This window comes from Chiloscyllium punctatum, chromosome 1 (genome assembly GCF_047496795.1).
Source record: "Chiloscyllium punctatum isolate Juve2018m chromosome 1, sChiPun1.3, whole genome shotgun sequence".
Lineage (NCBI taxonomy): Eukaryota > Metazoa > Chordata > Chondrichthyes > Orectolobiformes > Hemiscylliidae > Chiloscyllium > Chiloscyllium punctatum.
The window spans coordinates 158,244,374-158,258,947 of record NC_092739.1 but is presented as its reverse complement, the minus strand read 5'-3'; the positions used below and the strand labels follow the sequence as shown (position 1 = coordinate 158,258,947).

Genomic DNA, 14,574 nt, shown 5'->3' with positions numbered 1-14,574 from the left:
GAATCCAGATCAAGACCAATTCTGAAGAGTAAAGAACCAGTGGCAATACAACCCCATCCACCAATGAAGTGCTCCACAAAATCCATAACTGCATTGTGACCCGAATCTGAGAAGGCTAGCAGTGACCAATGGTGCGCTCCGGATTGACGTACCTTCACAGGGATCGAGCCTCCGAGCTCGTCGCCCATGCTTCGAGTTGTTGTGGATGAACATGTTGTCAGACACAGCCAGGACATGGCCGTCCACATTAATTGTTGTGCAGATGACCACCTACAAAGAGAAGGCAAGTTGGTTGGTATTGGTGGGCAAGAGGAGGCAATGTACAGAACAAAGCAGAATTCACAGCAGCACATTGACATGCCCTTTATCACAATTGGTTTATGCTCCACATGAGTATCTTCCAAACTTACTTAGAATAACAGAATCTCTACAGTGTTGAAACAGGCCCTTCTGCCCAACAGGTCCACACCGAACCCACGAAGAGTATCCTACCAAAACCCATTCTCCATTACTCTAAATTTTACCACTGACTAATGTCCCTAAACTACACATCGCTGAACACTATGGGAAATTTAGGATGGCCAATTCACCTAATCTGCACAGCTTTGCATTGTGGGAGGAAACTGGTGCATCCAGAGGAAACCCATGCCGACACGGGGGCAATGTGCAAACTCTACACAGACAGTCACCAGAGACAGGAATCGAACCCAGGTCCATGGAGCTGTGAGGCAACAGTGATAACCATTGAGCCACCGTGCTGCCCCTTCATACTGTCCAACAGCGCTTTTCTCTCTTTCTTCCTCAAGCACTATCTGACTGGGGCTATTCTACAGTTGCTGATTATACTCCATCACTGCAGATATTTAGAAGCACATCAACCAATGTGCCAATACAAACCAGCTTAGTGGTGAATTGCGAGTTAATTTATTTTCCTGTGATACCAGCTTGAGAGATGATGTTGACCAAGTCAATGGGAGCGATGCCCTATGCTTCAAACAGTGACTATTGGGTGTTTTAGGTCAACTGAATATAAAATATCTTGCCTGAAAAGTATTAAAGTCATTAAGATTGCACTCCTACAGGAAAGGTAGGTTGGATTAAGTGCTAAAATGCATCTTGGGGCTTGCCCTTGAACCGAACGAAGCTCTCCCTTACTAAAGGTTAATCCAGAACGTAAGACATTTTGGAGTAAAATAATGTGAGTTAGATCTAGTTCACATCCAACTTTATTTTATTGGTTTGTGGAAGTGGGCATCACTGACTGGGCCAGCATTTTTTGCCCATCCCCAGTTGCTCTTCAGAAGGTGGTGGTGAGCTGCCTTCCAAACTGCTGCAGTTTGTGTGCTGTATGTCGACCTACAATATGGTTAGGGACGGAATGCCAGGATTTTGACCCAGTGACAGTGAAGAAACAGTGATATATTTTCAAATCAAGGTAGTGATTGACTTGGAGGGGAACTTCTTTGTGATGGGGTTCCCATGTATTGGCTTCCCTTATACGTCTAGATGGAAGTGGTCATATGTTTGGAAGGTGCTATCTAAGGATCTCTGGTGAATTTTTGCAATGCATCTAGTAGATAGAATACACTGCTGTTACTGAGCATTGGAGGTGGAAGGAATGGATGTTTGTGGATGTGATGCCAATCAAGCAGCTGCTTTGTCCTGGATGGTGTTGAGGGGTGTTGTTGGAGCTGCACCCATCCAGGCCAGTGGGGAATATTCCATCACACTCCTGACTTGTACCTTGTAGATGGATTTGGGGAGTCAGGAGATGAGCTAATGTTGCTGTAACTGCCCAATTGAAAGGAAATTGAATTGTTGGCAATTGTAGCCATCAATCTGTCAATTAGTTGACTAGAGAATTAAGTGTGGGGTGAGAAAAGTGCCCCAGGGTTAAGGAGATTTGGGAACATGGGTTAAATGTTCCTTCTGTACTTCTGTACATGTCAAACTTTCCAGATTGTCAGAGATTTGTCCAGATTCGTTGCTTGATGGAATAGGATTTGGATGTTTCCAAAATAGAAATGTCCTGGCAAAATATTTTTTTTCTTGGATTCATCAGGATCCAATTGCGAGAATGGGAAAAATAATTTGTTTTGCATGGGGAAAGGATGTGGAGTCGTTGACAATCAGACTCTGATTGGGCGAGACGTTGCTATGGAAAATGCGCCAAGAAAACATGTCCCAGGTGCAGAAAAATAGCTGAAGTGAAAGAGTTTGTGTACCAAACGATAGCAAGCCTACAATTCACCTTGTGGCCTCAAGCAGAGGCTGTCATTTAAGGAGTTAATGAAGCTGTGCAAAAACAATCTTTTCTTTCCTATTTTGGCAAACTATTGCATGATGTGAATGCCTACCAGGCAGTTAATCCTTGTAAATAAAGGAGCTTTCTTAGCTGTAGTTTCATTATCAGTCACTAACAGTACCTTACCAAGTGGCTCTGGGTAGTCCCCTCTTTGTTTTGATTGATCTTTTGACAGATTAACCAGTGGCTTTATTTAATTAAGTTCGCCTCACTTGAGAAATGCAATACGTATAGAAAAAAAATCAAGCCCCTAATGGAATTGCTCTCAAAGTAAAAGAGTTTGCAAAATGCTCGTAGATGTTCTCCAGTTTTATTTGTCCTCCGATGCCCGGGGGCCAGTTTGAGATGCCAGTTTTTTTTTTAATTACTCCTCACGCAATCCATCTCACTTAATCAGGCTGTGCTTAAATTTGCTTCACTCATTGTGGAGTTAAGGGTGGTTTTATTATTTCTCTTCACAGTTCTCTTTAACACTAATAGTATATCACTGATGTTGACAACTGTGAAATTCTGCGCTTTTTACAGAAAAGAAACTTTAACCACCCCATTGGATATCCCCTTTCATGTACTCCCCTCTATCTAAATTGTGAAACTCCTTCCCCATCCTCATTCTTTTCACTTCCTCATCCTTTATTTGTAGCTTTCACAGGGTGTGGACATCACTAGTTCATTCAGTATTTATTACCCGTCACCAATTGGCCCTTGAGAAGGTGATGGTGAGCTGACTTCTTCAACGGCTTTATGCCATTGGCTGTTTGGGAGGGAGTTCCAGGACTTGATCCAGCAAAGTAGGGATGGTTGGAAAGTGGGCAGCCTTCAAAGATGAAATAATGAGAGTTCACAGACAGTATGTTCCTGTTAGTGTGAAGGGGAAGGCTGGTGGCTGTAGGGAATGTTGGACGACTGGAGAAATTGAGGTTCAGGTCAAGAAAAAGAAGGAAGCATATTTCAGATATAGAGAGCAGGGATCAAGAGAATTCCTCGAGGGGTATAAGGGCAGTAGGAGTCTGCTTAAGAGGGAAATTAGAAGGGCTAAAAAGGCACGTGAGACATCTTTGAAAAACAGGGTTAAGGAGAATCCAAAGAGATTCTACAAATACATTAAGGGCAAAAGAGTAATTAGGGGGAGAATCAAGCCCATTAAAGGCCCCTTAAAGATCAACAAGGCCATCTGGTGAGATACTAAGTGAGCATTTTATGTATTCATTGTGGAGAACGATAATAGTGATAACTTGAAAAGTATCTGTATTAGAGAAGAGGTGGTGCTGAAAGTCTTAAAATGTATAAAGGTAAATAAATCCCCAGGATCTGCTCAGGTGTATCCTCGAACTCTGTAGGAAGCTAGGGAAGTAATTGCTGGGCTTCTTGCTGAGATTTTGTATTATTGATAGTCACAGGTGAGATGCTGGAAGACTGAGGTTGCCTAATGTAGTGCCACTATTTGAGAAAGGTGGTAAGGAAAAGTCAAGGAACTATAGACCAGTGGGTCTGACATTGGTGGTGGGCAAATTGTTGGAGGGAATTCTGAGGGACAGGATTTACAAGCATTTTGAAAGGCAAGGACTGATTAGGGATAGACAACATGGTTTTAGAAATAGTGTTTCACTAACTTGATTGAGTTTTTTGAAGATTGGTGAGGGCAAAGCGGTAGACATTGTCCTTATGGACTTCAGCAAGGCATTCAATAAGGTTGGACATGGTAGATTGGCTGGCAAGGTTAGATCACATGGAATCCAGGGGCAGCTAGTGGTCTAATCAATGTCCTGCTCAGCCACAGCATGACCTCTCAACTCCTCCACTCAATGCACTGACCAATGGGGAGCTAGCCAATTGAATACAAAAATGGTTTGAAGGTGGGAGACAGAGGGTGGTCGAGGGTTGTTTTTCAGACTAGAAGCCTCTGACCAGTGGTGTGCTGCAAGGATCAGTACTATGTCCACTGCCTTTCATCACAATGATTTGGATGTGAATATAGGAGGCATGGTTGGTCTGCAGATGACACCAAAATTGACGGGGTTGTGGACAGTGAAGAAGGTTGTTTTAGAGTACAACAAGACCTTGATCAGATGGACCAATGCATTGAGAAGTGGCAGTTGGCATTTAATTTAGATAAATGTGAGGTGTTGCATTTTGGTAAGGCCCCAGCTATGCCTGCCTCTTCGTAGGATATGTGGAACAGTCCCATCTTCCGCAGCTACACTGGCCCCACCCCCCACCTTTTCCTCTGCTACATCGATGACTGTATCGGCGCTGCCTCGTGCTCCCATGAGGAGGTTGAACAGTTCATTCACTTTACCAACACCTTCCACCCCGACCTCAAATTCACCTGGACTGTCTCAGATCCCTCCCTCCCCTTCCTAGACCTTTCCATTTCTATCTCGGGCGACCGAATCGACACGGACATTTATTATAAACCAACCGACTCTCACAGCTACCTAGACCAGACCTCCTCCCACCCTGCCCCCTGTAAAAACGCCATCCCATATTCTCAATTCCTTCGTCTCCGCCGCATCTGCTCCCAGGAGGACCAGTTCCAAAACCGTACCACCCAGATGGCCTCCTTCTTCAAGGACCGCAATTTCCCCCCAGACGTAGTCGACGATGCCCTCCACCGCATCTCTTCCACTTCCCGCTCCTCCACTCTTGAGCCCCGCCCCTCCAACCGCCACTAGGACAGAACGCAACTGGTCCTCACCTACCACCCCACCAACCTTGTGGGCGGCACGGTGGCACAGTGGTTAGCACTGCTGCCTCACAGCGCCAGAGACCCGGGTTCAATTCCTGCCTCAGGCGACTCTCTGTGTGGAGTTTGCACATTCTCCCCGTGTCTGCGTGGGTTTCCTCCGGGTGCTCCGGTTTCCTCCCACATTCCAAAGATGTGCAGGTCAGGTGAATTGGCCATGCTAAATTGCCCGTAGTGTTAGGTTAGGGGTATGGGTGGGTTGCGCTTCGGCGGGGCGGTGTGGACTTGTTGGGCCGAAGGGCCTGTTTCCACACTGTAAGTAATCTAATCTAAAGTAATCTAATCTAAACCTCCATGTCCAACGTATCATCCGCCGTCATTTCCGCCACCTCCAAACGGACCCCACCACCAGGGACATATTTCCCTCCCCTCCTCTATCAGTGTTCCAAAAAGACTCCCTCTGTGACTCCCTCGTCAGGTCCATACTCCCCACCAACCCAAACTCCACTCCCGGCACCTTCTCCTGCAACCACAAGAAATGCAAAACTTGTGCTCACACCTCCCCCCTTACCTCCCTCCAAGGCCCCAAGGGACACTTCCATATCCACCACAAATTCACCTGCACCTCCACACACATCATCTATTGCATCCACTGCACCCGATGTGGCCTCCTCTATATTGGGGAGACAGGCTGCCTACTTGCGGAACATTTCAGAGAACACCTCTGGGACACCTGGACCAACCAAACCAACCACCCCGTAGCCCAACACTTCAACTTTCCCCCCCACTCCACCAAGGACATGCAGGTCCTTGGAATCCTCCATCGCCAGACCATGGCATTACGATGATTGGAGGAAGAGCGCCTCATCTCCCTCCAACCACAAGGGATGAACTCAGATTTCTCCAGTTTCCTCATTTCCCCTCCCCCCACCTTGTCTCAGTCAAATCTCTCTAACTCAGCACCACCTTCCTAACCTGCAATCTTCTTCCTGACCTCTCTGCCCCCACCCCACTCCGGCCTATCACCCTCACCTTGACCTCCCTCCACCTATCGCATTCCTAACGCCCCTCCCCCAAGTCCCTCCTCCCTACCTTTTATCTTAGCCTGCTGGACACACTTTCCTCATTCCTGAAGAAGGGCTGATGCCCGAAACGTCGATTCTCCTGCTCCTTGGATGCTGCCTGACCTGCTGCGCTTTTCCAGCAACACATTTTCAGCTCTGATCTCCAGCATCTGCAGTCCTCACTTTCTCCTCAAATCAGGGCAGGACTTATACAGTTAATGGTAGGTTTGAGCATGTGGTGCTGGAAAAGGACAGCAGGTCAGGCAGCATCTGAGGAGCAGGAGAATTGACGTTTCGGGCAAAAGACCTTTATCAGGAATTTATGGTAGGGCCCTGGAGAGTGTTGTGAAAACAAAGAAACGTAGGTGTACAGGTGCGTAATTCCTTGAAAGTGGAATACAGGTGGACAGGGTAGGGGAGAAGGCATTTGGCACTCTTGCCTCCATTGGTCAGTGCATTGAGTGTAGGAGTTGGGAGGTCATGCTGTAGCTGAGCAGGATATTGATTAGACCACCATTGGAATACTGCATACAATTCTGGTCTCACTGCTATAGGAAAGATGTTGTGAAAGTTGAAAGGGTTCAGAAAAAATTTACAAGGATATTACTGGGATTGAACTATAAGGAGAGGCTGAATAGGCAGGGGCTAGTTTCCCTGGAGCATCAGAGACTGAGGGGTGACCTTATAGAGGGGTGACCTTATAGAGGTTTATAAAATCATGAGGAGCATGAATCGGGTGAATAGACAAGGTCTTTTTCCCAGGCTAGGGGAGTCCAGAACTGGAGGGCATAAGTTTAAGGTGAGAGGAGGATGATTTGAAAGGGACCTAAGGAGCAACTTTTTCACGTCGAGGTTGGTATGCGTATGGAATGAGCTGTCTGAGGAAGTGGTGGAGGCTGGTACAGTTATGATAATTAGCAGACATCAGGATGGGTAAATGAATAGGAAGGGTTTAGAGGGATATGGACTGAATACTGGCCAATGGTATTTGATCAGTATGGGGTATCTGATCAGCATGGATGAGTTTAACCGAAGATTGGGTTAGATTCTCTGCAATGGGGAAACAGGCCCTTCGGCCCAACCAGTCCACACAGACCCTCCGAAGAGTAACCCACCCAGGTTACTCTTCCCTCTGACTGACGTCAGAATCTGTGGAATGGAAAGTGGCGCTGAACATTGTGAGGTCCTCAACAAGCATCTCCACTCTGACCCTATGATGGTAGGATGATCCTTGATGAAGCAGCTAAAGATGTTTGAGCGATTTATGCTATCCTGAGGAACTCCTGCAGAGACATGGACAGAGCAGGGACAGGAATGGCTGTTGCAGGTTCCGGGATCCAGATGTTTCAGTAAGAACAGAGAAGATGGTCAAAGAGGGGGAGGTGTGGCATTGTTGATCAGGGATAATATTACAGTCGGAGAAAGGATGTTTGGGGACTCGTTAACTGAGGTAGTATGGGCTGAGGTTAGAAACAGGAAAGGAGAAGTCACCATATTGGGAGTTTTCTATAGGCCTCCGAATAGTCCCAGAGATGTAGAGGAAAGGATAGCAAAGATGATTCTCGACAGGAGTGAGAAAGGCAGAGTAGTAGTCATGGGGGACTTCAGCTATCCAAAGATTGACTGGGATCACTACAGTATGAGTACTATAGATGGGTCAATTTTTGTCCAGTGTGTGCAGGAGAGCTTCCTGACACAGTATGCAGACAGGCCTACAAGGGGAGAAGCCACTTTAGATTTGGTACTGGGTAATGAGCCTGGCCAGGTGTTAGATTTGGAAGCAGGTGAGCACTTTGGAGACAGCGATCACAATTCTGTCAGGTTTACTTAAGTGATGGAAAGGGATAGGAGTACTCCACTGAGTAAGAGTTACAGCTGGGGAAAGGGAAATTAAGATGCAATTAGGAAAGATTTAGGAAGCGTAGAATGGGGAAGTAAACTGCAGAGGATGAGCACATTAAAAATGTGGAGCTTATTCAAGGAAAAACTCCTGTGTGTCGTAGGTAAGCATGTACCTGTCAGGTAGGGAGGAAGATATAGAATGCGTGAGCCATGGTTTACTAAGGAAGTGGAATCCCTGGTCAAGAAGAAGAAGAAGGCTTAAGTTAGGACAAAATGTGAAAACTCAGTTAGGGCACTTGAGGGTTACAAGGAAGTCAGGAAAGACCTAAAAAGAGAGCTCAGAAGAGCCAGGAGGAGACATGAGAAGTTGTTGGCGGATAGGATCAGGGTTAACCCTAAGGCTTTCCATAGGTATGTCAGGAATAAAAGAATGACGAGAGTTAAATTAGGGACACTCAAGGATAATAGTGGGAAGTTGTGTATGGTGTCAGAGGAGATAGGGGAAGCACTAAATAAATATTTTTCGACAGTGTTCTCTATAGGAAATGAAAATGTTGGCGAGGAAGATACAGAGATACTTTCATCTAGACTAGAAGAGATTGAGGTTCACAAGGAAGAGATATTAGAAATACTGCAGAGTGTGAAAATAGACAAGTTCCCTGGGCCGGATGGGATCTATCCTAGGATCCTCTGGGAAGCAAGGTAAGAGATTGCCAAACCTTTGGCATTGATCTTCAAATCATCATTGTCTACAGGAATAGTTCCTGAGGATTGGAGGATAGCAAATGTGATTCCCTTGTTCAAAAAGGGGAGTAGAGACAACCCTGGTAATTGCAGACCAGTGAGTCTCACTTCAGTTGTTGGTAAAGTGTTAGAAAAGGTTATAAGAGATAGGATTTATAACCATCCAGAAAAGAATATTCTGATCAGGGACAGTCAGCACGGTTTTGTAAAGGGTAGGTCGTGCCTAACGAATCTCATAGAGTTTTTTGACAAAGTGACCAAACAGGTAGATGAGAATAAACCAGTTGATGTGGTGTATATGGATTTCAGCAAGGCATTCGATAAGGTTCCCCACAGTAGGTTATCATATAAAATGCGGAGGAATGGGATTGTGGGAGACATAGCAGTTTGGATCATTAATTGGCTTTCTGAAAAAGAACAGAGGGTTGTAGTTGATGGAACATGTTCATCTTGGTGTCCAGTTACAAGTGGCGTACTGCAAGGGTCGGTGTTGGGTCCACTGCTGTTCATCATTTTTATAAATGACCTGGATGAGGGCTTAGAAGGGTGGGTTAGTAAATTTGTGGACGACAAATGGTTTAATAAGGAGTTGGAATCCCTTGTTAAATGGAAGAGGGCGGCCTTTGTAAAGATGAGGCGTGAAGGTTCAATAGGGGCGATTGAGAGTTATAAGGTAGCCCGGAAGGACCTGAAGAGAGAGCTAAGAGCAGCAAGGAGGGGACATGAAAGGTCCTTAGTTGGTAGGATTAGGGAAAACCCTAAGGCTTTCTATAGGTATGTTAGGAATAAAAGAATGACTAGGGAAGGAATAGGTCCAATCAAGGATAGTAATGGGAAGTTGCGTGTGGAGGCTGAAGAGATTGGGGAGGCGCTGAATGAATACTTTTCGTCAGTATTCACTCAGGAACAGGACATTGTTGTCGATATGAATACTGAGGCACGAATAAGTAGAATGGATGGCTTTGAGATATGTAGAGAAGAGGTGTTGGAAATTCTGGCAAGGGTGAAAATAGATAAGTCCCCTGGGCCTGATTGCATTTATCCTAGGATTCTCTGGGAAGCAAGGGAGGAGATTGCAGAGCCATTGGCCTTGATTTTTGTGACCTCTTTGTCTACAGGAGTAGTGCCAGAGGACTGGAGGCTAGCAAACGTGGTTCCCTTGTTCAAGAAGGGGAGTAGGGATAATCCTAGTAACTATAGGCCAGTGAGTCTCACTTCTGTTGTGGGCAAAGTCTTAGAGAGAATTATAAGGGATAGGATTTATGCACATCTGGATAAGAATGATGTGATCAAGGATAGTCAGCATGGTTTTGTGAAGGGCAGGTCGTGCCTCACAAACCTTATTGAATTCTTTGAGAAGGTGACGAAGGAGGTAGATGAGGGGAAAGCGGTAGATGTAGTATATATGGATTTTAGTAAGGCGTTTGATAAGGTCCCCCATGGTAGGCTACTGCAGAAAATACAGAGATATGGCATTGAGGGTGAGTTGGAGGTTTGGATTAGGAATTGGCTCTCTGGAAGAAGACAGAGGGTAGTAGTTGATGGCAAAGATTCATCTTGGAGTGCCGTCACTAGTGGTGTTCCGCAAGGATCTGTTTTGGGACCATTGCTGTTTGTCATTTTTATAAATGACCTGGAGGAAGGGTTAGAAGGTTGGGTGAGCAAGTTTGCGGATGATACGAAAGTCGGAGGAGTTGTAGACAGTGAGGAAGGATATGGCAGGTTACAGCGGGATATAGAGAAGCTGCAGAGCTGGGCAGAAAGGTGGCAAATGGAGTTCAATGTAGCTAAGTGTGAAGTGATTCACTTTGGTAAGAGTAATAAAAAGATGGATTACTGGGCTAATGGTAGACTACTTGGTAGTGTGGAAGAGCAGAGGGATCTTGGTGTCCATGTACACAGATCTCTGAAAGTTGCCACCCAGGTAAATAGTGCAGTGAAGAAGGCATATGGCGTACTGGCTTTTATTGGTAGAGGAATTGAGTTCCGGAGTCCTGAGGTCATGCTGCAGTTGTATAAGACTCTGGTGCGGCCGCTTCTGGAATATTGTGTGCAGTTTTGGTCGCCATACTATAGGAAGGATGTGGAGGCACTGGAACGGGTGCAGAGGAGGTTTACCAGGATGTTGCCTGGTATGGTAGGAAGATCCTATGAGGAAAGGCTGAGGCACTTGGGGTTGTTTTCTTTGGAGAAAAGAAGGTTTAGGGGTGATTTGATAGAGGTGTACAAGATGATTAGGGGGTTAGATAGGGTTGACAGTGAGAACCTTTTTCCGCGTATGGAGTCAGCTATTACAAGGGGGCATAGCTTTAAATTAAGGGGGGGTAGATATAGGACTGATGTTAGGGGTAGGTTCTTCACTCAGCGAGTCGTAAGATCATGGAATGCCCTGCCAGTAGCAGTAGTGGACTCTCCCTCTTTATGGGTATTTAAGCGGGCATTGGATAGGTATATGGAGGATAGTGGGTTAGTGTAGGTTAGGTGGGCTTTGATCGGCGCAACATCGAGGGCCAAAGGGCCTGTACTGCGCTGTATTGTTCTATGTTCTATGTTCTATGACACTAAGGAGTTGTGGATCGTAACGAAGGATGTAGTAGGTTGCAGAGAGACATAGATAGGATGCAGAGCTGGGCTGAGAGGAGGCAAATGGAGTTTAATGTGGACAAGCGTGAGGTGATACACTTTGGACGGAGTAATCGGAATGCAAAGTACTAGGCTAATGGTAAGATTCTGAGAGTGCAGATGAGCAGAGAGATCTCGGTGTCCGTGTACACAGATCCCTGAAAGTTGCCACCCAGATTGACAGGGTTGTTAAGAAGGCATACAGTGTTTTGGCCTTTATTAATAGAGGGATTGAGTTCCGGAACCAGGAGGTTATGCTGCAGCTGTACAAAGCTCCGGTACGGCCACACTTGGAGTATTGTGTACAGTTCTGGTCACCGCATTATAAGAAGGATGTGGAAGCTTTGGAAAGGGTGCAAGGGAGATTTACTAGGATGTTGCCTGGTATGGAAGGAATCTCTTACAAGGAAAGGCTGAGGGCCTTGAGGTTGTTCTCGTTAGAGAGAAGAAAGTTGAGAGGTGACTTAATAGAGATATACAAGATAATCAGAGGGTTAGATAGGGTGGATAGTGAAAGCCTTTTTCCAAGTATGGGGACGGCAAACACGAGGGGACACAACTTTAAAGTGAGGGGAGATAGGTATAAGACATATGTCAGAGGTAGTTTCTTTACTCAGAGAGTAGTAAGGGTATGGAATGCTTTGCCTGCAATGGTAGTAGATTCACCAAGTTTAAGTGCATTTAAGTCGTCATTGGACAGGCATATCGATGTACATGGAATAGTGTAGGTGGGATGGGCTTCAGATTAGTATGACAGGGCGGCGCAACATTGAGGGCTGAAGGGCCTGTACTGCGCTGTCATGTTCCATGTTCTATGTTCTATGTCCTGGAGCTGCAGATGACTGACCTCCAACAACCACAACCATCTTCCTTTGTGCCAGGTATGAATCCAACTCATTGACTCTAATTTTGGCAGAGCCTCTTGATGCCATATTGGTCAAATAATATCATGAGAGAGCCATAGAGAAGCTGCAGAGCTAGGCTGAGAGGTGGTAAATGGAGCTTAATGGGAAAAGTGTGAGGTAATTCACTTTGGAAGGTGTAACAGGAATGCAGAGTACTGGGGCTAATGGCAAGATTCTTGGTAGTGTAGATGAGCAGAGAGATCTCGGTGTCCAGGTACATAGATCCTTGAAAGTTGCCACCCAGGTTGATAGGATTGTTAAGAAGGCGTATGATGTGTTAACTTTTATTGGTAGAGATGTTGAGTTTTGGAACCATGAGATCATGCTGCATCTGTACAAAACTCTGGTGCGGCCACATTTAGTGTATTGCATACAGTTCTGGTCACCGCATTACAGGAAGGATGTGGACGCTTTGGAAAAGATTCAGAGGAGATTTACTAGGATGTTGCCTAGTATGGAGGGAAGGTCTTACGAGGAAAGGCTGAGGGACTAAGAAGCTGCTTTATTTGAGAGAAGAAGGTTGAGAGGTGACTTAACTAAGATATATAAGATAATCAGAGGGTTAGATAGGGTGGACAGGGAGAGCCTTTTTCCTTGGATGGCAATGGCTAGCACAAGGGACATGGCTTTAAATTGAGGTGTGATAGATATAAGACAGATGTCAGAGGTAGTTTCTTTAATCAGAGAGTAGTAGGGGCGTGGAATGCACTGCCTGCAACAGTAGTAGACTCACCAACGTTAAAGTTAACGTGGCATATGGTATACTTGTGTTTATTAGCCAAACATTGGGTTTAATAACACAGCTAGCATTGTGCTCTTAACTGGAAATGGGCATTTAATGGTCATTGGATAAGCATATGGATGATAATGGAATCGTGTAGGTTAGAAGGGCTTTACACTGGTTTCACAGGTTGGCACAGCATCAAGGGCCGAAGGGCCTGTACTGCGCTGTAATGCTCCACATTCCACGCTAAGGGCATTTAAATAGTCATTGGATGGACATATGGACGAGAATGGACTCGTGTAGGTTAGATGGGCTTCAGATTGGTTTCACAGCATTGAGGGCTGAAGGGCCCGTACTGCACTGTAATGTTCTTTGTTCTGTGTTCGATGTTCTATGAGATATTTTCTATCAGCCTGTCAGGACAGGTGAGTGCTCAGTTTATTGTCAAACCCACACCCAAAGGAATAGAATATTTTGGGAGCATGAGGTGAAGTAAATAGAATTCTTATGAATTGTGTGTGTCTTAAATCTACACAACAAAGACCTGGTGGTTTATATGGACAGTTTCTGTAATGCAAATTCTATGTACAATAAATATAGCAGAACATTTTTTATATTTATATCACCCCTTTACAGTGATAAAAATGCCCCAAGGCACTTCACAGACATGGTATGTGTTGGGAAATTCAACTTAAGTTTAAGCAGGTCATTGGGATTGTCTGGCTCCACTCCAGGTGGCCTCTTCAGAATAGACAAAGTCGATGGTGAGCTAATGGATATTTGCAGTAACCATTGATTGGACCCTCATCCAGATCTTGCACTGAATAGAGAGCAAGGGAATGGTATCAGTTAACAGAATAATCAGCAGAATAACTTACGTAACAGGGAACATTTCACCAAAAGTGTACGCTACAATACCAGGTTAGAGTCCAACAGGTTTATTTGGAAGCACTAGCTTTCAGAGCGCTGCTCCTTCATCAGGCGGCTTTCACAGGTCAGAGAGAGATCTGTGAAACTTCAGAATTCTTAATCCAGACAACTGAGAATGTTCAATTGCTGAGCATATTTTGTTTTTGGATACAAAGGGATTTGAGAGCTGTTAGAGTGGGTTGGACAACTGGAATTGAGCTAAAAGACTTGGTACGATCGTATTCAAAGGCAGGTGAGCTTCAGAAGATCCCCAATGCTCTCACATAAATCACAGTGAATTGTCTCCTATGTCTCTTCAAGATCCTTGTCCCTTCTGGAATCTTTATGTGAGCTTCTTCACATCAGTCTTAAGTATTCCCTCCCTCATTACAAACTTGCGACCGGTCCTCTCCATATACTATTGTCAAGGTTTATCATGGAGATTAATATCGCATTGAACTCAATGAACCTGAACCTTGACCCCAATCCTACCCTATCTCGCTCCTTTCCAGGCAGATGAGCCTAAACTCATCCAAAAAGAAACCTAGGCAGTGAATTATATGAGGTGATCTTTCATAGCTTTGATATACAGTACTAGGTTGGCAATGAGATGGAAATTCTTCACTTCTATGCAGTTTGTCATCCAATGCAGCAAGAACAATGGGAACAATGTTGCAATGTCTCTTTCTCTCAACATTAAATCAATTGGGTAGAGCCAAAAATAGGCCTTAAGGGCCTAAACAGCTCATCAATGTCTAGGTACAACTTTTTGCATC

General features: G+C 45.2%; 1 protein-coding gene across 8 annotated transcripts in view; it reads right to left on the bottom strand.

The window, feature by feature from the left end:
• LOC140481361 (transcription factor COE3-like) overlaps positions 1 to 14,574 on the bottom strand; it is a 485,497-nt gene that overhangs the window by 146,806 nt on the left and 324,117 nt on the right. For all 8 annotated transcript variants that reach the window (XM_072577432.1, XM_072577442.1, XM_072577459.1 and 5 more), the window contains exon 8: positions 153 to 270. In XM_072577432.1, the coding sequence (XP_072433533.1) occupies positions 153 to 270 (118 nt within the window). The remainder of the gene's footprint in view (positions 1 to 152; positions 271 to 14,574) is intronic.